At 36.5% G+C, this 27,785-nt stretch overlaps 1 protein-coding gene across 15 annotated transcripts in view; it reads left to right on the top strand.

The window, feature by feature from the left end:
* Positions 1-27,785, top strand: part of LOC5566416 (vanin-like protein 2) — a 53,182-nt gene that overhangs the window by 12,118 nt on the left and 13,279 nt on the right. For 5 of the 15 annotated variants that reach the window (XM_021854538.1, XM_021854536.1, XM_021854543.1 and 2 more), the window contains exons 2-3: positions 19,978-20,038; positions 21,407-21,799. In XM_021854538.1, the coding sequence (XP_021710230.1) occupies positions 21,725-21,799 (75 nt within the window). In that variant the 5' untranslated portion in view covers positions 19,978-20,038; positions 21,407-21,724. Of the gene's footprint in view, positions 1-19,977; positions 20,258-21,368; positions 21,800-27,785 lie in introns of all 15 variants that reach the window. The other 10 variants (XM_021854539.1, XM_021854537.1, XM_021854545.1 and 7 more) reach the window with 6 other exon arrangements.

The following is a 27,785-nucleotide window of genomic DNA, read 5'->3' on the forward strand; positions in this document are numbered from 1 at the left end:
AATCTGTTGGATATATGGACAATTTGGAGGACTGCTACTTTTTCACTAAAATCAAAATTATCGTGCTAGTACCATAGACATACCATACCATGCAATTCTATGTCGTCAAGTCTGTATGTCTGGCTAAGTCGGGTTAGAATCTCATGGAGCGTTTGTTCGATTGAATAGTTGGAAAATTTTATTCTAAAGACTTTTTATAGATTTCTCCATTTGGTTGTTGCAGCGATAAAAACCAGTGGTGATTTTCGTACATAACTTGTCAAATCATCAACTTGCTCGTGAATTTATCGGCTAAAACTAATTTGAAATTACCCACGGTGTCTTTTTCATGTAACTTTATAACAAAAAATTTGGCATGTCCCAAATTTGGACCAATGAAAGACAAGACCTTTCTCTTTCATTTGCTGCTAAAATGAAAATAATCCAGTGCAATTTTTTTTATGATTTTGTTGTTTGTAATATCATTTTAAATGCACCGTAAATTAATAAATTTTGGTGAGGTGAACTGTTTCAACGGATTTAGATGTAAATGTTGCAAAAATCCAGTGTCAATATTATGTAGATTATATACTAAACAGCCTTAAAATGTACAGACCAAGGCCAAAATTTAAATTTTTGAGTTGCCTCTCTTTTGCTTTCATCCATTGTTGAAATTTGCATTGCTTTTAAAACTAAGTATGTCAAACAACATCTTTTTAATTTTTATTTGTAACTCAAGAGCAATATTCATCTTTCTGACTTGGTTTAGGAACAAGCGATCGAAAGACAAAAGGTCGAAAGGACAATAAGTCGAAAATCGAAAAGAACACAAGACAAATGGTCGAAAATGCGAAAGGTCAAAAGGACCAAAGATTGAAAGTGATTTGCATTATGGGAAATAAAATCATTCTTGAAAGAAGATTTTTGACCTTATCCCCTCTTTATTCCTCTGCGATCTTTTGCCTTTTCGACCTTATGTCATAGATTCTAGAAAATTGACAAGTTCACATTTGTGACAATGACAGACGCAATATAACATTTCATAAACCCAATAAGGCAATCCATGAGACAGCTGCGATCAGCTATTTTTTTGTTTACCATGTGCTTTAGACGTTTCGCGATCGGAGTGACTTTCGATTACAAAGGAAAATGTAAAGCTCCGATAACACTCGCATGATTTATTTACTCTTTCATTTCGGTTGCATTCACACTTTCAGCTGTCAGTCCTATCACGAAAAGTCCTCATGGATAGCCCTATATTCCAACCCAATTGCAATAGCAATGCAATGTTGACACCATTGTCCATGTGTTTGTTGTGAGAATTGACGGAACATTGCTTTTGTTTGCGATGGTAAAACAGACAGAATTGCTGACAAACATTCTCAGATTAGTAGCCAGTCTAGGGCTGAAAATCTCGTAAATAAAGATAAAACTACTAATAATAATGCTGACGAATATACACTTAGTTTTTAAATTGATGGTAGAAAAAGTGCAAATGAATTCATACAAACATCGCAAAGGTTCTATTCATAACAAATCTACCCGTAAAAGATTGATCGTGTGATCGTAACATTTTGATTAGAGATCTCAATAAGTGCTGTAATGTTTAGTTTTAGCATAGTTTTATTAGAGTTGTACGAAATTCTATACTAATTCATAAAACAAATACATTCAATCAGCTTAGAAAATGTTACTCAGTATTTTTTCGATTTTACTAGCTTAACAACGAAATCATACGAAGCTTTAACAAATATATCAAGTGAATCGATTACACCAAAAAAGGTGAACTTTAGTGCATACAGACTTGTTTGCTATATATATTTAGCAGATCTCAAGTAGGGTGCAGAGCTACTTGGGCACATGATTCACTTTGGCATGGGGGGTTTTTGTCGGCCGAATTATCTGAAACTTTGCCATTAGACGCACTTCAACGCGACACATATTGTGGCCAAATATGAGCCCAGTAGTTTTCGAAGAACCCCGCTGCAGAAGTGAATCAAAAGTACCAAGAATAGGATCCGGCTCCCTACTATGTTTTGTATAGCTTTGTTGTGTTCAAAACTTATAAAAGCGCCAGCTCGAACGACTTTTGATGCTAATCTTCCATCAAACGACGTTCGAGTTGGCGCTATAGTTGATTTAGAAGAGTCACAGGGATTCAAAATCATGAAGTTTGAGCTGTCGCATGCCTAGTTTTGGTGCTAAAACCTAGTGGTCCCATATTACGGGTTTTCCGGTGGTCATTTCGGTGCTCTAAAAGGACTAGAAAAACCATCAATTCATTCTTTTGGCAAAATACATTCAAACATGATAAATAGTTATGAGTTGGACACAATTCATTTGGTTTTTGGCATCAATCCGAGTAATTTCATCGAATTGTCCAGATTGGCTACCTTTCGGGTCTCCAGGAACCGGTTCCGCATGGACCATATTGGACCGAGTTTTTCAAGGGATGTGCACCGATAATTGGTTCCTTATTACAGATAAATTTTATGACAAAATATCCGTCAACCGAATAGTACCGATGTGAATTACACACATGTGTGTAACTTGTGCACAAAACTGTGATGGAAACTTACTTTTCGGATGTTCCGGGTTTCCAGAACCGGGTATGAATAACTGAATGATTTGAGAATCTCTATTTACAGTCCACGTAAATACCTATTCAACAATATGAGGACGCTTCAGATTACTTGTTTAGTTACGAAACTACAGGTTGTCAAAGTAAGGGTCTCTGAAGGGACTTTTTTTCAGATGTAGCAGGTAGCAAATCTCCGGATGGGTTTCCGAAAATCGATATGTGTTTCATTTCAGCCCAACAGAACTAAATTCAGTCAACACACTGATTTTTTCGAGCTGTTTGAATTCTCGGGTCGAAAACGACCCTAAGTCACAATTTGTAACTTTTTTTATGGAAGCTCCCTAAGAGGACATACAAAACTTTTGTTTCCGCAAAAATAAATGATCCCACAAAAAAATACCTAATTGTCAGAAAACGTCAAATTGCTAGGTTATTTTAATTAAAAGTTACAATGATTTGAATTTTGAAATGGGTCGAAAACGACCCAAGGTCCTTACTAAAGGTTCAGTTATATTCCGAACTCCGTAAAAAAATTGAAAAAAAAAAATATTGTTCCAGACCCCCCGACCGATTATTTTCGTTTTGGTTGCAAATGAAAGGGGTAAGTCATAGCTTTCTTGTGTCAAAATTTCAGACATGCCGAATTTTTTGTTTTGAAATCGCTCTACGAAACACACCGTGTACCAGGTACATCCTTCTTACGTTCTGTACGGTTAAATTATTGGTATGGAATTTGAAAATTTAATCATTTTCGCTATCGTTTATGCTTACGATGTTGGGTTTTCAACGTAATTTGGCAAAATTCTGTCACGTCTTTCGCATTCCAACTTTGATGATTTTCCAAACATGTATCATGAAAATTTTACCACTGGATAAACCGTTCTTCTGGATCAAAAGTCTGTAATAAGTTTCACGCTGTGACAACTAGAGGGAAGTGGCCAAATACTAGGTGCGTGAAACAGACTTTAGTATAACAATTACTCTATGTACACGTATGGAACTCACTAAGAATTCTAATCTAGCTGACTGCAAACGAATTTTGATCTAAGATAAGCTTGAGCATGATTGGCCGCCCGTGGTTGCTACTCCAGTATCGCCAGATCAGCTGCACTTACACAAGGAACCAACCAGATGACTGATTGGGACTAGTGTCTGTGTTAGTCCTCAGTGTATCACTGCTGATGATCTTCTTTTTTTAGGCGATAATGGCGCCTGCCACGTCAGAGTGCGGACCAATGAGGGGAAGGAGGAGGAATTGATGATCCATTAAACTGGCTTCCACTGTACACCACCGTATATACCACTGCGTCACGCTAGTGCATGCGGGAAGGTTTAGAGCTGGTGTATTTTTTATGGCAGAGAGGCTTGCTGTTTTGTTAGCAGACTGCCTATGTATAAGGCGTAAGGGAAGGCGTGGTATAATGATGGGAGAATGGAAGCGTAGAGAGACGGTAAGTGAAATATACAACTACAAAGTACGAGGAAAAGGTCGGGCCTGGGATTGAACCCATGATCTTCTGTTTATGAAGCAGAAGCGGTAGCTATTGGACCACCAACCCCGTCTACAAACGAATTTTGGTCTGAGATAAGTGCCATAAATAAATAAATGCGGCCTTCCTTAGCGGAGTGGTTAGAGTCCGCGGCTACAGAGCAAAGCTGAAAGTGTTCGGGTTCGATTCCCGGTCGGTCCAGGATCTTTTCGTAATGGAAATTTCCTTGACTTCCCTGGGCATAGAGTATCATCGTACCTGCCACACGATATACGAATGCGAAAATGGCAAGTTTGGCAAAGAAAGCTCTTAATAAGTTAATAACTGTGGAAGTGCCCATAAGAACACTTAAGCCGAGAAGCAGGCTCTGCCTCAGTGAGGACCTAATGCCAAAAGAAGAAGAAGAAGATTTCATATGTTCTATAACCTTTGGAACATACTATTGTTATCTTTCAACGTTCATATAGTGCAAGACTTAAAAAGCGCCCCTACCGGCCAAGTTCACATGATCCTCAACCCCTCAATATAGTGCTAGAACACAAACCTAGTGCAAATGCGAATCGAGGGACCGTCAAGGTAGCCATGAAAACCAACTCGATATCGAGATACGGATCGAGTACTACTTTATCAGCGTTGCCAGCGTAAAAATATGATTGTGTTTCGTTCCCCGTTTTCGCAAAATACATACATAAACTTTGATCAAGATTCGCAGACATAATTTTCAACCTGTTATAAAAAAAAATGGATGACAGTTGAAGAGTATCCCATCCCAGAGCATTCAATTTTTCTAGCAAACTTCTTTTGCGAAATTTCTCGGATCAGTATTTCCACATTTAAGGCCGGTTTGCTACTGACAAGAAAAGGAATCGCCTATCTCGATGCGTGGAAAATTTCTCCCAAGAAATGGTCAAGAAAATCACTTTTTTCTGATCGCAGTACCATCAGTGCACCAGTATCCGCTCATGTTCCAGTAGCCCGCTCACGAGTTTTAAAAGTAAGGTAATTTGAGTAAATACGCAAAAGATTGTCCACAGTATATTTCAATATGTCGATTTAAATCGTCTAGTGGCTATAGTTTCCATATTTATTTTGTTTAAACTTATCTTTTTTCGATGTGAGCGGGCTACTGGTACATGAGCGGATACTGGTGCACTGATGGTACGCAGTTGAGAAGAAATGTCACTTCAAAAGGGGCTCTCTGTAGGAAATTTCTTGACCCTTTCAGTCAAGGAATTTCTTAACTTTTCTTGAGCGAAACAGCATACTTAGCTTTAGACGTTGTTTATTTCAAAACATAATTATGGGCTGTTTTTTTTACGACGAGGGGGTTTTTATGACATTTTTTTTTTACCAGGGGGTCGTAAAAAGAGGTTGAAGTGTATAATAATATACACTGTATATACTTTCCTATATATTCTCATTGTTAATTTTCCATTATATGTGCATGAGAGTTCCAAACTACCTGTGTTGAAACTTTTTTTGTGTTAAAAGACACGGACACCGTCTTCAGCCATTTAGCTGCACAGACTGTAACTTAACACTAGACAACGGACAAGCATGCTCCAATGGTACAGCCGAGAAACATTCCTCAAAGTGGTAACGTCCACGGTCATAAAGCAAAGCCATGCTGAAGGTGTCTGGGTTCGATTCCCAGTTGGTCAAGGATCTTTTCTTAATGAAAATTTTCTTGACTTCCATGGGCATAGAGTATCATCGTGCCACTACCGCACGATATACAAATGCGGGAATGGCAACTTTTGCAAACAAAGGGCTCAGTTGATAACTGTGGAAGTGTGGACAAGCTAAGCTGAGAAGCAGGCTGTGCTCCAATGCTCAATTTATGAAACTTTCATGCACTAGTTGTTTTAATTCTTTGCAAAGCAACAATATTTTATAGTACCCAGAGACTGATCGGCACAAATCACTAGATATTAGTTCTACAAAGAAACATCGAAAGCAGGTTTTTTATACCTTCCCCGGCTATTATTGTACGTGTGCCGTATATTGCCTTGTACCTACTTCCGAATCACACTTTGTCCACATGGATGTTTTTAATGGATTTACTTACTAAATATTATGGATGGCCCTAGATTGGTAGGTATGTGCACAAGTTCAATGGCTTATTTGTATTATACACGGAAATTGTTAATTATTTGTATCTAGTATTACCGAAGTGCGTAGGGCAACTTTGATTCTTTTTCAAGGCTTCAGAAACCGTTTTGCTGAATCACTGACCATTACAACATTACATTACATTACAACGCACACGCTTGTCGAATCTGTTTTCGCATTTACTTACTTGTTTCTTTTCGGTGGCCGTTCAATACCAATGAGACAATGTACCAACAACTATTCCACGCACGACGGTCAGTAATGTAGCGATCTCGAATACTGCAAAGTTACCGCCAGGTCAGATTGTCCTTTGCGTCACTGCATTGCCCACCAGAGAGCGCCATACCTATATTAGGGTGGACCATAATGATCAAACTGCACAAATCTTAAGTTATCCCCCAAATTAGTTCATTTGGACCCCCAGCAGCTACTGCGCAAGATAGTCTTAGCGCGCAGACCAAACTGAGAGTCTTTGGTTCGAATCCCATCGGTCGAGCATCTTTTATTAACGGAATTTTTCTCGACTCACCAGAGTAAAGAGTATCTTCGTACCTGTCACACTATATACATAAAAATATGATCAGTTTGCAAATAAAGCTCTCAGGTAATAACTGAGGGCTCATAAGAATACCAAGCTGAGATGCAAGCTCTGTCCCAGTTGGGACGTAACGTCAGAAAGAAGTGATCGCGTAGAAATCTCGCATAACCTGTGATTTCGCCCTAAAAGCCATTGGTAACCGAGTGTGTAGCTCCTAGTTTCTAAGCAAATTAATGGACCAGGATGAAAACTACCACCACTGGGAAATAAGGACTGTTCATTTTATAAAGTGGACACTTTGTTTATGCTATATCTTTTTTATTAATTGATAAAATCGTAATCGGTTTTCTGTGTATCGTTGACCTATTATTCTAAAATGCTATGAAAATATAAAATCTTTGAAATTGCTTTTGATTGAAGAGCTAAATAGTTTTTCCAAAAACTCTTAAAAAAAGCTGTCCGTCAAAGTTTAACATTATTTTTCGCAAAACAAAAATCCTTATTTTTATGAACAAATTGTATGTTTGTATCCTTTACTATTCTACTAAAGGTAAAGCTTTAAAAATATCAATTATATTCCACCATTCTATGACATTAGGTAACTTTAGTGATTTACCTATTTATGGCCAAATTTGCTGATACACCATCCTTTCACTCCCAGCAAAAGAGAAAAGTAAAAAGCGTGTTCAAAACTAGTTTGGATTACTAAAAAAACGATATTAGTATAAACGAAAGCTATATCGTGAGATTAAACTACAGTCTTAAGTATAAATTTTACTGTTTATGGTAGTTTTACTAAAAAGTCTCATACTTTTAAAATCATGTACGCATATTTATCGATCTACAGCAAATTGTAAACAGTTTTCTCCGAATTTTTCAATTGGTAATCTCAGAATAACATATTATGAAAATAATATGTGGAAAATAAAATCGATTTTATTACAGCAGTGTTGCCAATTTTGATGATTGTCAATGTACTTTGATAGGTCTTCTAAGAATAAAACAATTGTGTTTCTGTTGTGCTTTGAATGTGACGTGGGGACTTACTAAGTAACTCTATGAAGGCGTAAGTTATTTTTCATATTAAAACTATATTAGGACTTCCGTCAGGACGTACTTTTACACAAAAAATTCTACTCATATCAATTCCCATCAAATTAAAAAAAAAAATTCTGTAAAAATATACGGGAAAATTGATTTTATTATATCTGTAAAATTGTTGCTCCAAAAATAACTTGATTTTTTCCATCAGGCTTCTGATTGATGATGCTTTCGAAGAACAAGCCTTTTTTGAAAATAGAAAATATAAATTATCGAATTTTCCAGCCAATTTCTTACAATCATTGATTTTGATAACCTCAAAAAATCGATCGATCTAATCGTTGTTCCATATTCGTGTGAAATTTAATTAACATTGTACAATACTAGTCGAACGATGTGCAAAAAACCGATTGAAATTTCATTGATTAATAAGAAAGATACAGCATGCACAAGGTGTCCACTTTATAAAATGAACAGTCCTTAGAGGAGTATCTTCTCTTTATCGTAGCATTGTTGAATAATGTGTAAATCCATTCGTTTGCTCGGTAACAACAAACTACACACTCTGTTACCAATGGCTTTTAGGGCAACATCACAAATTATCCGTGAACTATAACAAACCCTTTTAATATAAATAATAACATTGGGGTTTGACAGATTTCCGATGAGTTTTATAATTGCATCATATTTGACGGCATGAGTATGAGCGAGTGATTTTTCATCAAAAACTCATGCGCGAGTGTTTCCGAAGCAGACCTGAAATGAGTTTTCTCTCACGGAAAAGCTCAATGATTGAGATTTGAGTAGAAGTCTACCATTTTTGTCGTACAAAAATGGGCCACCTCAGCCTGCACATATTCTTCTGGGAGTGTCCGTCCGTCCGTCCACCCAGGTCGGTTCGGTTGCTGGTCTGTTTTGCAATGAGCCATTTTTCGCGTTTTGCATCATTCGTTTTCATCCGTCATATGCGCGCAATTTGTTTGCAAACCATCAGGGTTGGTACTGAGGCTGAGGAAATTCGCATTTTGCTTCAAACAACCGGCACCACACATCGATCGACACATGTCCACCGGTGGCCGCGCGGTGTGATGCAAAATAACAAATAACAATGGAAATTAATTTGAGAGCACACAAGATGCAATTGCAGCAGGTACAAAGTGATTGGGTGAAAGTATCCTTGAGATGATCTCTTTGTTCTGTGACGATGAGAATCACAGGAAGTGTGTACATCAGGGTATACAAGTGGTTTCTTCCGCAACTCGATGCCTTTTGTTATTTCATTTCATTTCGATAATTTGGAAAATAATTGTGTCAAATCGGTTACAAACTACCTGTCTTTCAATCATCAGAACAGTACAGTGAAAAGAATTTTATTGTGCAAACTACCAAATTCATGGTAAAACTAATAACAGAATCAAATTTTGTAACCGGTCACAAAAATCTATTAATTTTACAAAACCATCGTCAACATCACAACACATGTATATAAATTAAATTAATTTGTCCAAAGATGCCGTGAATCAAAAAAGTAGAACACGAAGCCTTCTCCCCTCCTTCTAGGCGCCCTTGAATTCAAAATATGTGAACTGAAATAGTTTTCAATAAAATCTCTCAAAACATATTTTATTTCACAGTCAATATCAGTAACACTTTCTAACAGAGCTGTCATAAATTTTATACATGTAAATTATGGTGTGGCTTATATTTTTAAAGTTCTCAAAACCACAAATTCGTGAGCTCTTCTGAATTCAAATCACATAAGAAGATAAACCTAAAAGTTTGAGCCAAAATATTAAGATTTGGAGGTGACGAAAGTGACTTGAAGATGAACTTTCAAGTTATGAAATATGACCTTTAGTGAAGTTTACACAGCTTTGTTATTTTCTAACCAATTTCGAAGCTTTTAGTGTAATTCTCTTCAGAATTAATATTTTTGAAAAGTTTGTATAACATCAAATTTATCAAAAGTCGAAACTAATGTTATATGTCATTTCCCGGAAAGACATTTAGCGTAATTTCTGCTAAATGTCTTCCCGAATACTCCATTTCCTAGAAAGGCATTTCCCGGAATGCACCACGGAAAGCTATTCACTAACACGGAACACACTAAAGCTCTTACGGTGAACTTCACCGTAATCTCAACAGCTGAACAGTTCGGTGAAATAAAACACCGTAATTCCGTCGAAATTTTACGGAGTCCGGTGATTTTTCACCGAATACTGTAAAAATTTACCGTACTCCGTTAATTTATTTCACCGAACTGTTCAGCTGTTGAGATTTTACAGGAATCCGTAAAATAATTTAAGTGTGAACGCTATTCAATAATAAATAAAATAATAAATGTCAAAAAAAAACTTCAACATATGATGTATCATTTTGTATGTTAAATATAATTACATAAAAAATATCAGTTTAGTAACAGGCAGGTCGATTTTAACTTTTGTCTTTACATTTGACATTTGAAAAGCAGTTTTACCAGTTAACCCTCTAATACCCAACCCCGCCTTTAGACGGGGTACACATTGGAATTTTGTGTATTTTTTCGTAGCTCGGAAATCAAAATGATCAAAATGGCTCATACCTTGACTCATAACACGCATATAAGAAAAGTTTTTCTTGACTTTTGAAACTTTTTTGTATTTTTAGAAATTGTTTGAAAAATTGCCTTCTTATATAACCTACAAATGCCAGGGCTTCATTTAACGTGTAATATAAAAAATCGCACCTTTTATATTTTTCTACGATTTACCTATCACAAAAGAAGAGCGTGATGGTATTAAAATCATTTCAAACCTGTTTTTACGTTAGTTACACGGAAAATAAAATACGCTTTGAATAAAAATTAAAAATTTAATATTTTTAAAAATACCGTAACAATTTAAATTTTAATTATTGCCAAAAATCAACAACTAGAAAAGGCTTCAAGAAAAAATGAAAAAAGCTAGGGATGTTCAAAAATAAAAATTATAAAAATCAAAAACCAAAATTTTAAAATTTGAGAATAAAAATAAATAAATGCCCAAAACGTGTTTAGAACGATTTTAGATAACGAAAAATAATACTTAAATCGAAAACAAAAATTTGGGTATTAGAGGGTTAATTTGGCAGCACAATGATCCCTGAAAAAATATTTGCAATCATAAGGTTTTTATAAAATTCCACTATATATACAACGTTAAGCGTTGGGCTAGATTTCTTTTTTTTTTTCAGAGCGAGAATATTTTCGATTTTTAAACAATTTTGCCTTTTATAGCATGACAATCTTTTTATTATCAAAATATTATTCATTTTAAACTTCGGCACCATCTTTGTACTCTATGTGCAGAATTTGTTGCCCGGTCTATTTTAGTGCGGGTAGAGACAAAAAAGTTGTTGATGCGAAGACTGCTAATATTAATTATCAGAACTTTCCGAACAAATGTTATTCTGATGTGTCATTCATGCACTCCCACAATGAGAGAATTCTTCGCCAATTTTCAAAGAAACTCTATGCCCTCAGAAGTTGAAGAAATTCCCAACCCTAAAAGATCCTTGACCAGCAGAATCGTAACCCGCGACTCTCAGCTGCGACTTTGCTGAATAGTTGCGCGTTAATTGATTTTAGGCAAAATAGTAGAACATCAAATTTTGATCAACTTTGTCAAATAAAGTTTTTCTGTAGCTCAAAATTTGACCAATCTAGAGCATTTTTCCCCCAATCTACGTGGTCCAACAAAAATAAGCTTTTCACCTCAATTTTTTTAATATTTTTCATCATCATTTTCATCAAAGTCGTCTATGAACGACTTTTAGAACTTAAAAAACACAAATCGACATGTAAAAAGATTGTTGCTATCTATTTTAGGACGGCTGAAAGTCTCTATGATAAAACAAATCAATCAATATGTTTTAGTTCAAAAGTTATTGAAGTTTTTGCGATAAAAATTACTTGCTTATTAAGACATTTTATTAGAGTTACAAAAATAACACATTTGTAATTTTTTGATGTAATGTATAATTTTATTGTGCCTTCTGAATACTATCAAAAGAAAACCAGTTTTGTTAGGACAACCCTATGTCACCGTAGGAAAAAGCTCTAAATCGATCAATTTAAGAGATACAAAAAAAACATTTTTGGCAAAGTTGCTTGAAATTAAATGGTCTACAACTTTGCTGAAGCACGTATAATATAATTTCTACAAATGAGAAAGTTAGTTACACAATTTCTATGAAAACTTAACTAATACAATACAAACAACTTTGTAGAAGACCGTTTTCTTCGTTTAATGTTTCATTTAAAAGATCAAAATGCATCTTTCCGCGTAAAACTGCTTTCTGGACCAAAGTGCATTGGCTTTATTTATTTATTTATAATTAATTCATGTTACAAATCAATAAGAATAATACTCACAATCCCTATTGAACTTGTATTTCTTAAAAGGGACGTTAGAGACGCTATCTAACAATGAATTAATCAACATTAGATTGTATATCAAATATTAGGTTAGGCCTAAATTGTGGAATGGTTAATGAATGGTTGTATGTAGCCGGCCCTGATTTTTGAAATCTCCTTTTTCCAACTTCCGTTCTAAAGCCAGTTTCCTGCAGCAAATGAACATATCGAGTCTGGTGATGATGTGCAACAGCATTAAAGTTCCAGTTATGATGCAGATTTCATACATTATCGTAGCTGTTCGAATGATGTACAGTCCTTGTATTGGCAGAGTATTATACTCTGTTGTGCTGTAAAATTGATTTGTTGGGTGCATGTAATCCAATTTGAATACTGCTTTGACACATCTGTTTTGCTGAACTTGATTGCAGTATTATCGGCGAACAATCTAGCTTCGCAATTTTGTAATAAAGATAAGAAACAACAGCGGTCTCAGATTGCTGGCCTAAGGCACTCCATAGTTAGAAATCCCCATTCATAGAAACCCCAAGAAGCCCCGGTGGTGCATATTACCCCAGATACCCTTACTATCACCAATAGAACACATTTTCTGCTTGGGATTGTTGGTCGAAAAGAGTTTTTATAGTATGTAGATTTGGCACGTCGTTTAACATCAGCTAGCTTTTTATTAGCTTGAGTCAACAGATCTTTGATGTGCTCATCTTGGCAATTTCTCTTACACCTTCCAACAAGGTTGTTGGAGATTCTACCCCGCTTTCAAATGTCAAAATTCAACCAAGGGCATACATTCTTCTTGACTTTGACATTTTCCGATAAAGTCAGTGGCTTGAAGAAGCATTCGGAAGGGCAGGTCTATTTGCTGGTGGTGTACGATAAACTTGGTTAGTGTTCGAGTGAATGAAAATCATGAAGTTGCTGTTTCAAAATGAGTCAAAATATAACAATGATCACACGGAGAAAAACATATGGAAAAAACAACAAAATTTCAGTCGTTTTCAAACTTAAGTTTAGGTTAAATATTGCACAAACCAAATTTCAGTTTGCTTCAGCCTACTGCATTGGTTGAAACAAACAGTTTTGTTGGTTGTCTGTTCCTTGTCGTATCAATTAAAGTCAACAAAAGTTTGTTTGAAACAAACTAAACATTGGTTAAGTAGATGAAAAAACCGAATTTAGTACTATACCATTTAATTCCACTAGAGTTTGTATCCTTTGACAGATACGCGTATTTCGACCTCAACTGTAAGGCCGTCTTCAGTGTCGTGTACTAGAATCGAGTCTTACAGTTGAGGTCAAAATACGCGTATCTGTCAAAGGATACAAACTCTAGTGGAATTAAATGGTATAGTACTAAATTCGGGTTAATAAAAGCTTAGTCATTAGTAATATTTAAGGAAAAAAAAATTGATGCTGTTATTTTGTTGCTACATGGCCTCCATCCGGAATGCGAGATCTGTTCGGAAAAGTTTCGCTTTGCACCTCTTGTCACTGAACATTTCTACTGTTTATTTGTAAAACAATCAAAGTATGAATACATAGTCTTCAGTTTACAAATTGAATTAAAAAAAAATGCTGTGTGATACATGAAGTTTGTTCATTACGAACCAAAATTTTAGTTGTGTTTGGTCATAACAAAATATTAGTTTATTTCAATATATTGCTATATATTGTTTTTTTTTTCTATATAGGAAAAAAAAAGTTGATCAGAGAAACAAACAACCTATCCCTTAGTAAAAGCAAACTAGTTGATTGTTGAAATTAAGTGAAAATTAGTTTGAAACAACTATTATTACGCTATAAAAACATAAAGATTGAACATTGAAACAACCAATATAATAATTTAATTTCAAACAAAACGATGAGTTTGAAGCAAAAGATGTTGGATTATAAATAGCTAAATCTTTAGTTTGAAATTCAACAAAAATGTTGGTTATTTCAAAATAGGGTGTTTTTCTTCCGAGCACTAAGCAATCCAAAGTGCAATTTGCAATCATTCGTCCAGATACATCAGAAGGACAAACTACATGATCAAGCACGTTGTTACTCACTTATTGAGCGAGTGTTCGATCTCACACCGACAACGGCATCATCATAGCAGCACCCAAGCCAAGCGCAAATTGAACCATTCAATTTTTGCCCATTGTTTGGTTCTTTTGCTTCATCGCATCGTCAGCCCAACGCAACGATAGGCAGCATCCAGTGCACTGCTGTGCGCACGGGCTCATTGGTTCGTCTCCGTACTGTGTCGCCTATAAAAGGCGACAGTAGTTTGTATGTAATGTATAGTTTCTTTCTCTCCCCACCGAGTAGGCACGCTGCCTCTCGGTGGCAATAAAATTTAAATCAGAAGTTTGAAATCGAGTTGTTCTTCGTCGTCGTCCCCGTCATCCTCACCACACAACGTAGGGCTTCATCTCCAATCAAACATTGGTGCCGTGACCAGGATTCGCGGCCCATTCCTTCCCCGGTGAAACAGCGAGTATTGTGAGTATTATTTACAAACCTGGTGCAAGAATAGCTGTAAATACTTTTAAATTCCACGTGATTCTATTTTATTTATGGCAAGATTCATATCTCCGAAGAGCATGAGCATGAGCATGATTGACCACCCGCAGTTGCTACTCCGTTATTGCAAGAACAGCTGTACTTACACAGGGAATCAACAGACGCTACTCGGGATCAGTATCATCCTCAATGTGTAAATACTGGTGCTCTTATTATTATAATAAACAATACCGGCGCCGGCTGCGTCCGAATGTAGGCCAATTTGGGAATGGGAGGGAAATGTTGACGTGTTACTTCCTTTACAGAAGCCGAGGAGTCCTCTGCACTTCCATAAGAAAACACTGGGAGTTTGGATATGGGAAAGGATTCGTTTTGGTAAACGATAAATATATAATTCGAAATGAATACCCCAGACAACCAAAATGTACGCATAACGAAATCACCTGGAGGCTTTGTACGTGCAAAATTTCACTTACAAGATGTCGCGAAAAGGCCTTCTACGTACAAAAGTGGAGGCGATATGCGTGCATATATTATGTGATGATTAATAACATACAATGCGAGTGTATAAATTTTCTCCCGACCTAACCTGTTATCTTATGCGACTTAACTTATGATAACAAATGTTGATGTGACAGCTGCTACGAATTGATTCGACTTACTTTGTACAAGTGTACGTGACGAAACAAAATGTACAAATGAACTCAGAAAAAAAGTGTTTTATGCGAGGAAACTCATCAATTTGACGAGTTTATCAACGGTGCTTTGCGGGTTTGATGTAATTAGTATGAATAAACGAGTTTTAACGTGAACTTTCATGCGATTTCTGGTTGTCTGGGACGTGAGCATATACACGAATGACCGCACTATCCAAAGCAGACACGATACTGATTTCGTTGCTCACTCGACAGGAGCATACAACAGGTTCAACGTATCAAACTCTACCGACGCGTTTTTTTTTCACCGGCGCATTTCGTTTTTTCTTCCGCGCAACGCGAACCGGACACAATGGATCCGGATTCCGTCGCTCGCCCACAAGGAGCATGCAACAGATTCAACGGATCCAACACTACTGACGCGTTTGTTTTTTTTCACCGGCACACTTCGTTTTTTCTTCCGCGCAGCGCAAACTGGACACAATGGATCCGGATTCCGTCGCTCGTTCACAAGGAGCATGCAACAGATTCAACGGATCCAACACTACTCGGCAAGATGCATATCTCCGAAGATCAGACAAAGTATGTCCAGGTCTGCAGACACGTTCAAGAATAAAGAGAAATTTATCTGTTTCAAATCCAGTAGGACGGTAGATTCCATGAACCTTGATGCGAGTCTCAAAAATAGCAATTTCAATATGATGATATCCGTTATCCCTCATGCTGGATATCACTTCGAAACTGATTCCATCTTTGATGAAGATAGCAAACATGTGCTATGATTTTTTGCAAGATTGTTCGAGTTCATTTTTGAAAACCTTTTATATGAAACTGTTGGTGTTAGCAGCAGCTTCAATTTTGTGCATTCAAAATAAGTTTCCTTAGGTCGTCACGTGATCGAACTTTAACGTGGTGGGAAATCTCATCACACTTCACGAATATTGCGCAATCACCATCATCGGCCAGACGTAACTGAATTTTTGCAAAGGTTGTATCGTTTTGAGCTCACGAAAGATCTCCATCGCGAGTGGGGAAAGATCGTCTCTGATAAAAATCTTATTAGTCCAACCATTGGACCTCTAAATTCCGGATATCATCGATGCAGTAAGGAGACCAAATTTTTGCTTCCTTTCCATTAGACGTTCCTTAGCATGCACGTTTTTGAATACGATTCTTATCGGGCTGATCTCAGTTTTAGATGACGGTAATCTAGTACCCAAAACAATAGCTCTGATCTTATTTATACCAAGAGTATTGCATGTCATGTCAACAAGAGTTCTGGAATTCCCTTATTCGATCGGTCACTTGCTGGTGGTGATCAATAGATCAACTTTACAGCTCAAACGGATGTTTGGTTCTCCTGATTTGTGCGCTTGGCAATTTGAGGCATGGCTTCGATTAATCTTCACCTTAAACAGATATTCTCCCAAAGATCAGCAAAAAAATATGATACACCCATTTTTACAAATTTTCAAAAACAAAGCAATTAAGTCAGCTCTAATATCCATAATTTTTATTTTTTTTCTTCGGTAAAATAATTTTGAATGAAACGTTTTCACGCTTTCGCATATTTTAGTAACCACTCAAGAGTGGAAATGTCTCAATATTTTTGTTTTTCCATTTAATCCTTCTGATATTTCAATCCTCGCACAAATCTGAGAAGTAAATTTTCGATAATCCTTAATCCTTAAAATGTCTCTCATAGAGAAATATAAAAATGTAGAGATCGATCATGAAGAAAATAATATATTGTTCACAATATAAGAAGCAGAAATGTTTGTCCATTGAGCGTTGATTGTAATGCGAAAACCAAAATTTTAAAATTTAAAGTTTGGAGAATTACTTACTGGAGAACCTTCACGTTTTCATATTTTGTTTGCAACCATATAATTTTGAGACTTTTGTCTTCGAAATTTAAATTCTAAATAACTTGACATTAACAATGAATGCTGTTTAATTAAAAATAAAGCTGTGAAACTAATCTGCAGAAATCGAATTTTCCGTTTCCAATGGTATTTATTGGCTCAAAGATATTATCATATTGTACGTGTGGAAATAAAACATGAGAAAATGCAATAAAAAATCGTTTTCTAGCACATAAAAAAACTGTTCAGTACTCTTCATACCGGTGCGCCTTGCTATTCCCAAAATACTGTAAATGGCGTCACGATCTCAAAAAAATTAGGAACCTCTGTTGCGGAGCATTTGTGATAGCTACGATCGCTACACTACTGACCGCCGTGCGTGGATTGATCGTTGATGCATTGTCTTATAGGTAGAGAGCGGTCGCCGAAATGAAACAAGTAAATGTAAAAATAGATTCGCCAAGCCGGTGCGTTTTGTCTTATTGTAATGGTCAGTGATTCAGCGTTTTTCCCTCGTAAAGAGCAAAAAATGTTTTGAACTCTTACAATATCACCAGAAGTGCACGACTTAGTTCGGAAGCATTTTGTGGGATGGGAATCAATAATTAACTATTTCCGTTATCTAACACTTTAATAACAATAAAATTTTAACCCTTTTCGTATACCTACCCATTGAAGGGACATCCGCACGACTATGGTAAGGCAATCCATTAAAACCATCCATGCGGGCAAAGTGTGAAACACGCAATGGAAGCTATTATTTTTGGAACTGAAAGTGATTTTCGGAAGTTGACTGAGAGCACTATATGAAACACGAATGGCACACGTACAAAGTGTTAACCGCTTAGGAAGGTGTTAAACACGCTTTCAATGCGTCGGTGTAGAATTATAGTGATCATTGTCGATAGGGAGATACATCTGACTATGAACATTTTTAATTTACCAAAAACGGAGTGTCGTTGATCGTTTCTGGCGTTTCGTCCCAACTAGGACATATCCTGGTTCTCAGCTTAATATTCTTATGTGCACTTCCACAGTTATTAACTGAGGAGCTTTCTTTGCCGATTGACCATTTTTCACATGTGAAATAGAGTGGTTCAAAAAATCGATTTTGCTCCACACCGCTCATTTGATTGTAGATCAAATTCTGAGTGTCTTCCCAAAATTTGAGCGCATTTGGATGAAAACTGAGACTGCACAAGCCCTTTAAAGTTTATATGGGAATTACTGCTACTTTTCAAATCGGACGCCTCAGTAATTAGTTATTGATTTATATCCAGTCACAAATTCATCAGCAGTGCTCATTTAACTTCTGAACAGGCAACATTGCTGCACCTGGCGCGAAAGATAGCACGCACAAATCATGGCTACTATGTTTTACTGCATACCGTTTTGATTCATATTACGGACAGCTTTTAATACCGGACACTCTTCTTTTTATGGGAAACATTTCACACGAAATTTTCCAATTTTTGCCGTTAAAAGTTCGCACTTTTGTAGCTCGTTTTAATAAGCATTTTTCATCGGTATCTATTAAAATTAACATTGCTCAACAGCGTTACACGTTTGTTTAGTGGTTTAACGATTTCAATTGAAGATTTGACTTCTCGATTTATGGTTTTCATGAGCTGTCCGGAATTTGAATCAAAGTGTCCGGAATTCAAGGCAATAGTAAGGAAGCGTCCGGAATAAGAATCATGGAAAGTCCACGCATTTGTATTTATTTAAAATTATTCACGTTGCGAAACCAAAATCTTCGCCCACAATTCGAAAGCTAAGTGTTTTCAAGGCTTGATAATGCAGAGGAATCAAACAAACTGATTTATTTTATATGCTTTTAGATCAGTTGTATCAAAGACAAATTAAAGACCTCCATATCTCTTGCAGTTGCCCAAAATTTTATGGCTCATAAGGTAATCTAGAATGCCGTGAAAAGTGTACTGCGATCTGTCAAACCTGGGTACCTTTTATACTACCGAGGGACGAAATGCAGTACTAGAAGTGGTACCCAATCTGAGCCCGAGTGTGACGGACCTGGTTGTACTCCACTGAGGCCTTAAGTGTCCGTAATATGAATCAAAACGGTATATCCAGTAATGCTTGCAGAGCAGCCCTATAATTATAGCCAAAGTTTTACAACTCATTCAAAAATCAATAACTAATTACTGCGGCGTCCGATGGGGTAATGGTCTTCGGCAAACTTGTAGCTGATGAAAGTATATCACAGTATTAACGTAGTTCTAATCTCCAAGAGCACATGGGCAAACACTATGACCGATTGAATGAATTGGTTGCTTTTCCCATAGTAATTCCCATATAAACTTAAAAGGGTTTGTGCAGTCTCAGTTTTCATCCAAATGAGCTCAAATTTTGGAAGGAACTTAGAGTTTGATCTAGAATCGAATGAGCGGTGTGGAGCAAAAACGATTTTTTTAACCACTCTAACGTGTATATTAGCTACGAAGTACTTTATGCCCAGGAAAGTCTAGAAAATTTCCTTTACGAAAAGATGCTTGACCGGTGGTAATCGAACCAAGGATCCTCAGCTTGGTCTTGCTGAATAGCTGCGCGTTTACCGCTAACTATCTGGGCTCCATCTAGACTCTGTCCATTAAGACATACATTTATGAAATCAAAGAAATTCAAATCTTGGTACTGGACGTTGAGTCATATTTCGTCATACAAAATAATATTCATCTGAATCACCTGCTTCTTGAAAATTCACGTTTATCGCACGGCAATTATATCACCTCACAGATCGTGATCGGCGAACAACTAACGCTCTCGTTTGCATTCTGTTTTCCATTCAATTCCCAGATTGTTAACAACTCAATCATCGATCGTCGTCTGTCCGGCCGGCAGCCAAGTGAACCGTAATGTAGGAAACGGGCAATATTAATCATATAAACTCTACATTTCTTCCAAGCGGAACACAAAAGGCATAAATATCGCCGTGCACACATTGCATGCGTCTGTATTATTAAATGTTTGTACAAGTAAAGAAACGCTCAAAACACGATAAGAACATCAAGTGGTGAAGGAAGCGAAAAAAAAAAACCGCGCTGAATAAAAATGATAACGTAATATAAATATCAATGTGAGAAGCGTCGAAGAATGGCCACGGTGCTCCCAGGATCTTTTTTGTCAGAAAATGAAATCTTCATCAATTCTGTGCTCAACAGTTTCTATGGCTAAGCTGCACGTCTGATCAAAATTAAAAAAAAATGGAGTCCCATTTTTAGCTTAGAATGCCGCAAAAATTGTTCACAATTGACACATTTTTTATCGGCTTAAGCGCTATAACGTATTACAGAGCAAATGTTATGTTATTCTTATTCTTAAAATAATGTTTATAGCACAATAATCAAAATAACAAGGCAAACTTGGGAATTCATATTAAACATTTTCTCAACTGTACTTCACATCAATGAATACTTTAAAAACTTCAGCTTAAAAAAAATCTATGTAATTTCAACTTGCATGCAAGTACGAATCAACGAAGTTTGTAATACTTTCATTACTTAAAAGATAATTTTGATCGATTTAGAAAACTATTGTATCTGACAATATAAAAGAAACGACGAACTATGTATGGAGAATTCAAATGTTCAAAAATTCGATCAAATCGAAATTAAAACAGAAAATTTCAATCAAACTATGTCTCATACAAAAGTTTAAGTCCAATTTAGCATACTTGGTGGATTAAATTCGTACTTATATCTGGAATAATCTATGGCGGAATTTTCATTTTACATTTGGCTCCAAGAATCAGTTACAATTGAGGTCGAAATACGCGTATCTGTCAAAGGATACAAACTCTAGTGGAATTAAATGTTATACAGTCATCTCTCCCTTACTCGATATTGAAGGGACCATCGAGTTAGGGAGGTATCGAGTTACAGAACACAAAACCAGTGTAACTGCGATCCAAGGGACCATCGAGGTAGCCATGAATACCAACTTTTACTATGGTTCTCTAACTCGATATCGAGATACGGAATATCGAGTAAGGGAGAGTCAACTGTAGAACTAAATTCGGTTTTTTCATCTACTTATAGGTATTCTACTAAACAGCTCGAAGATTTATTATTATCATCCAAAAAGTTTATTACATGCAGCCTGGCCATAGAAAACGACTGATCAGCACAGAATTGAAAAAATAAAAATTCTGATAATAACGGTCCTGGAAAACACCGTGATAACAGCAGGAACGGCACTGACTATACTCAACAATCGCATTTCGTAGCGCAGAACACATGAATGACTGAGAGGCACAAATTTGGACTAACCAGTCGTCATCGGTGTCCGGGAGCGTCGCGACATCGTCCATAATAAGCGTTGCACTCGTCGGTCGATGTAATGAATATGTGCAGTTGCTTCGAATGTTTCAAGTGCCAAACAAGCAATTATCCATCGAACAATAAGTGCCGAAAATCCAGCAACCCACTTCCGACATAACGAGAGAGAGGAGGAGGAGGAGGGGCCAGGTGAAAAGTCAGGTGATTTGGGGGCGGAGGCGGCGCGCGAACATCCCGTTACACCTTTCGTTGCGCCTCGCGAGATAATGAATGGGATCGGCTGCCTGTATGGGGTGTTGCTGTTCCTCCTGAGTCAGACCGTCGTCCAAACGGCGCGACAGGTGAGTTCATTCAATAATTGTAATGGTGGCGTTTGCTGTTATTGTGTGATCTCAAGTGATGTGCAATTCAATGACACAGTGACACACTGTAGTCTATCTTGCGTTCTGGACACATTTAACCTTTATGTACCCAACGTCTGTTTTTGAGAATTTCCAAATCTTCAATCAGCTGAGCGCAGAGACGCGATAACATTCAATACGGTGGGTGCGACAAACGGTAGAATCGAATATTCATTTCTTTATTAAATGTTTAGGACCATACATGAACGCGAATTCCTTATTTATGTAATACCACCAAACTGTTATTTTAAAAACAAGAATTTTGCTAACAGTTATTCTTCCAAGAAAAATTGAATAAACAAAACGATAATATTAAAGAAGCATCTCATTAATTTAAAAATCTTTTAGTTGTATTCATTCTTTTCCACTTCGCCAATCCTGTTTAATTTCATCATGTTTGTATAAATTGATCAAAGTATTCTATAGTTTAACAGATATTTCGTCGATATTTCGATATATCTTTGTTGAAGATCAATGCTTTGATTATCCTACCTGTCCTACCAACTTTTTGCGCCTCTGGCTGAGGGATAATTGATGACCTGAGCTAGCGAGTTCGGGTTTTTGCATCGCCAGAGTGATTTTTGGTTGTGCAACAAGCATGTTGATAAAGTAGCTTATGGCTCAGTCAAGAATGGATCATCAATTTGGTGAGCTCGTTTAATGCTGTTTTAATAATATTATGAAACACATTTTTATCATGACAACTTTAGGAATGTTACTTTTATGGATTTTTCGACCATATATGAATGGTTCTGTTTTAATGTAGGAAATAAGGTGGCTGTTCTCTACAGGTAGTAACGGATAACTGTTTATTCAACTCATGAGACTACTAGATTAATACTACAACATATCCTCCTCCATGATTGTTAGCGATAGTTGAGAAAAACTCTTAGTTTATTTCTTAACGGATATCGGGTACTGAACGATGAATCTTCTATAACAGATATTTCACTATACAGGACTGATGTCGCTTCCTGTGAAGTAGGTGATTCTTCTTCGGATGTAAAGGTCTCTTCAACTGAGTCGTGAGAATCTCTTACTGCAGGTTCAACGATTTCTTCACCATTTTGTTATATCGTAGATGTGCCATTCCTTGTTTCATCACGTCTGACGTTATTTTTATTTGTACTACTATCATTATCATTTCCATTTAAGTCCTCAGCACTACCATGGAATTCGCTTTCATTGTTTTGTTCTGAACTAACCACGATTTCTTCCTGTTCATAGACTGGCAAGGGCATGGTTGTTGGATAATTTTTATTTGGTGATTTCTGTGGTTCATCGAAGATATCATCGAATATTTAGTTTCGTCCTGATGTAAACGTGGTAATCTATCATGGACATCGAAATTTTGCTCGATCGGAACTGGTTCTGCCTCACTTGGTATAATATTTCTTGCAGGCCTAATGAAAATACGATTTCTTAAATAGACTCGGTTATCGTCTGTAACTATCCAATAAGATCTGTCGTCTCGTCGGTGTAATATTCTACAGCTTGTCCATTTATGTTTTGTTGGATATATTTTCACCTAAAATCTTTCATCATGTTCAAGATCTCTTAGAATAACAATGCCTTTGTCGTATATTTATGCTGTTTTAGATCTTTTTTCTGCTATTTTTGCACTCACGTTTTCTTCTATTTTTTGGCTTCAATACTGATGGAATCGTCGGAAAATGAGCTCTTGTTCGTCTAGCAAATAACCGTTAAGTAAGGCTACTGTCAATTTTATTTCGCGTGTTTTTCCACATCAATAGAGCTTCATAGAAATCCGTCTCTCTATCCTCACATTTCTTCAAACATTTTTTACATATTTTTACGGCTAATTCTGCTTTCCCATTACCTTTACACGGTGCCCCGACAGACCGTTATTATGCAAAAAAATTGTCCATCAAATCTGAGCACGGGGCTCGATTCCTGAGGTCATTCTGCACCTATGGACCAATTTTTAAAAAAATCCTTAGGAGGAATCTCGAGAAATCTCGATTTGAAGTTTTTGACTAAAAAATTCAATATTATCCATATTAAAATTTTGCAATAGCACTGAAAAAACCTACAAAAAGCTAAAAAAATGGCCAAACTGTTCTTTACTAGTATAACATTGTTACCGTTGTTGTAATTAGAAATATTTACAGCTTTTCCGGCATTCGCACCAAATGACCAGCTCACTGAAGTTTGCCTATTTCATTCGCTCCTGTTCCCAAATAAATGTGCTTAAAGAGCTAAGAATAAGCGTTTTATACTGGGCAAATTGACAATGATGTTTTATTTAGGCAAGCTTGATTAATCGTTGCTCTCTTTGCATTATTATTGAAAAACTGCTTTAGTTTTCGAAACACTATTCAGTGTTGCACGATAAAAGATCGCGAGGTGTTTTGGCGAAGTTGTTAACGAAATAATGGATCTTTGTAGTCAGATAAGCTTTTATCAAGCAACAGTGTAGAAATGTCGTCTCCATTTGTAAGTTGCGGGTCCCTAAGCTGGTTACGAAACATTACTATTATTTGTCACAAGTGTTATATGGCTCTTCAACAACTTTAATTATGTACATCTCCATCAAGAAGTTGAGGCAACCAACATATCTAAACCTGTTTTTTGTTTTCTCTATGTGCGACCATATACGTTTGGGTAGAGTAAATGGCATTACAAGCTTGTCTTAGTTGTCCATCTTTAAAATAGTGAAACCCTGCTTTACTGCACTACAATCGATTCCAATAAAGTCATCGTCTGCAAAATCAAGGAGTATAAGCAGGGCAGACAATCGTCAAATTCGTCACCGACGAAATAAAAAAAACATCGTCATCCTGTATAATAACTCTGGCAGGTCGTCGTCTCGTCAGCGACGAAAGAATGCACGACTAACTTCAACCCAAAATCTTCAACGAGCAAATGTTTCTTCATTCCGTTTGCTACCCTTACATACATGGAGAAAGCGTTTACTGTATATTCGGTTGCTACGCACCAAACAACGAATGCCATCACATAATTGCTTGTATTGGCAAGTGAACCCGCTCTTCTCATGATTCTACAATAGTTCTGTTGGTGAGCGCGTGGAGTTGACGATTCAAATCATTTCGAGAGGGATTCGCGATAAGGGCCTATCCGATAAATCAATAACAATGAGAAAATAATCAATGAAATTCTCATGTGCAATTTTAAATCCCAATTGGAGAAAATATACTCAAACTTTAACCTTTCCACTTTAATACACATTTCATAAACCTAGTTTTAAAATCCTCATCAATACCACACACATCTCCTACAATTTCCCTAGATATTAAAAAAAATGTTATTAAGCAAAATAAATACGGCAGACTTTGGTGGGCTGGTCACTTAGTGTGAACATCGAAAAATAAGCTGTTAATTAATAATAATATGAATGTTTCACGTTTATCGAACGTAACATCAATAGTATATCGAAATTTATTTCTTTGATTATATTCTATTATACTAAGCTTACTGGTTTACGCCAAGTAAAATATACTTAAGCCACTCTGGTAAGTTAAGTCAGTTGTAAATATTTGTGATTATAACAACGATAATAGTTGTATAGTAGTTGTGAACAGTTTGGCTAACTTTTTGAGCGTTTTTGTAGTTTTTTTTTTCAATGCTTTTGAAATTTTTTAATATGGATTAGATTGAATTTTTAAGTCAAAAACTTCAAATCGAGATTTCTTGAGATTCCTCCTAAGGATTTTTTTTAAAAATGGCCCAGAGATGCAGAATGACCTCAGGAATCGAGCCATGTGCTCAGATTTGATGGACATTTTTTTGCATAATAACGGTCTGTCGGGGCACCGTGCTTTAGGATGGTGTGTTGAACTTCTACGTTCAAATTTCCAATCTTGTTTGGATTTTTGAAATTCAGCACCAGTGAAATAGGATCCATTGTCTGATATAATAGTTGCAGGGATACCATGTCTACTGATTTTTACCCTACATATATTTACCACTGAATACTTTTACATGATAAGTCTTTCATTTCGTCTACTACGTAAAAATCTGCATAGTGGTCAACAGTCACACGGGTAAAAATGCGGCACTCAAAACAAGCAGAAAAGGTCATGATTTTGGGAGGAAGGTGTATTTTCATGTTATGAAAATACACCATGACCAAAAGTCATGAAATCATGAATCTTTTTACCGTAACGCCAGCTGTACGTTACGTTTCCAAAGTGTAAATTCAAATCATCAAATCATAAACTATATATACTGGAACCATGAAAAAAAAATCATGAAAACATGAACGCTATTCATGGATTTAGATACCTGTCATTTATGATTCCAGTTTTGGCGATGAAAAGTGGAAATTTGAGTCATGAAATCATGAAGCAGGATCATGAAATCATGAATTAATTTCATGAAAACATACATATGTCAATTATGATCCCAGTATATTTGTCATAGGTAAACAAATAACATCAAGATGTATTTTGTGCCAGTAGTTTCGGAATAAACTGTGAGAAGAGTCAACAAGTGCCACATCTTGGGCAGGAACGCGAACATCCTGTGGTTAGGTTTGCACGAAAAATGTCAGTTCGAACATCAGAGAATTGGCACATCGTCCCTGGGCTGCAAAATGCTGCTGGATTGTATTGGCGATGGAAAAATCCTAAACGACTCTGCAGGCGTGTAGAGTGATAAAGATCAGCCAGCTGCCGAAGTTTTGTGTGAGCTGCTCTATTGTAAGATGTGGAGAATGCATCACATCCGAACATTGAAAATCGCCGACGAATTTGTCAAGCAAAACCTTCGTCAATCATTGCCCGGTATGGAATAATCCGTGTGAAAGCTGGTAAGTACATTTTCGCACATCTAATAGCACCGGCAGTTTAATTGGGTTATCGGTAATGCCATCGATAAGATGGCAAAGTTCCGACGAGCATGGTATTCAAATTAACTTCTTCCGTAAACAAAACTTATTCATAATTTCACTTAAAAAATACTACCGATCGCAATATACGTGTTGACTCAAATGAAAAAAGTGACAGTTGGATTTATGTAACGCCCTGAGCACACAAATTCTTGATTAATAGCCATGGTTTCATAACTTGTAGTCATGATATCATGAAACATAAAATTTTATGATTTCATGACTTTTTGTTCATGATTCCGGCAACGGATTTTTTTCCGTGCACCATCTGTCGCAAAGGCTTCGATTTCCAACGTATTTCCATGAGTATGGATACTTACTACTTCCTACTTCGAAAGGCAAACTTGGGATTTCAGTAGATTGCATTACTTGTTTCTTTTGAGATGCTGAGTTTTTCAAACAGACTTCACATTGCGAGACAAGATCCTATTTGCTCTGATATTCCTGGCCAGAACACACATTCTCTAGATAGTTTTTGAGTGGCTTCGATATCATGATGACTTTTGTGAAGGGTATCCAGTACAAAACGGCGCATAATTTTAGGTACCAGAATTCTGTCTCCTTTCAAACCAAGTCCGTTGTACATGATTAGCTGCTCACGAAACTTGAAATATCTCTTGGCCAAATAGCTGTATTTTGTCAGCCATCCTTTCGAGATAAGTGATTTGAGATGTGTAATTTCTCCATCAGTTTCTGACTCCAGTATGATTTTTTTCATTGTCGGCGTCGATATTCGTAAATCTTCAGTAGGATCAGTTTGTTCCAAATCCAAACGATTGACTTCAAAAGAGTTTGGATCATGTAAACTATTTTCAGCAGCTCATGAGAGAGTATCGGCTATGATCATTTCCATGCCTTTTTTGTAGATTTGCCGAAAATTGCAACGTTCAAGGACCATCAGCTTTTTCTGAATTCTAAGTAGAGCAACAAATAAGGGTTTCTTGAAAATTGTTACAAGTGGCTCATGGTCTGTTTCAATAACGATGTCATGTTTTCCACAGAGGTATTGGTCAAACTTGGTGGAAGCATAGACAATTGCCAAACATTCTTTTTCAA

Source organism: Aedes aegypti, chromosome 3 (assembly GCF_002204515.2).
Source record: "Aedes aegypti strain LVP_AGWG chromosome 3, AaegL5.0 Primary Assembly, whole genome shotgun sequence".
Classification (NCBI taxonomy): Eukaryota; Metazoa; Arthropoda; class Insecta; order Diptera; family Culicidae; genus Aedes; species Aedes aegypti.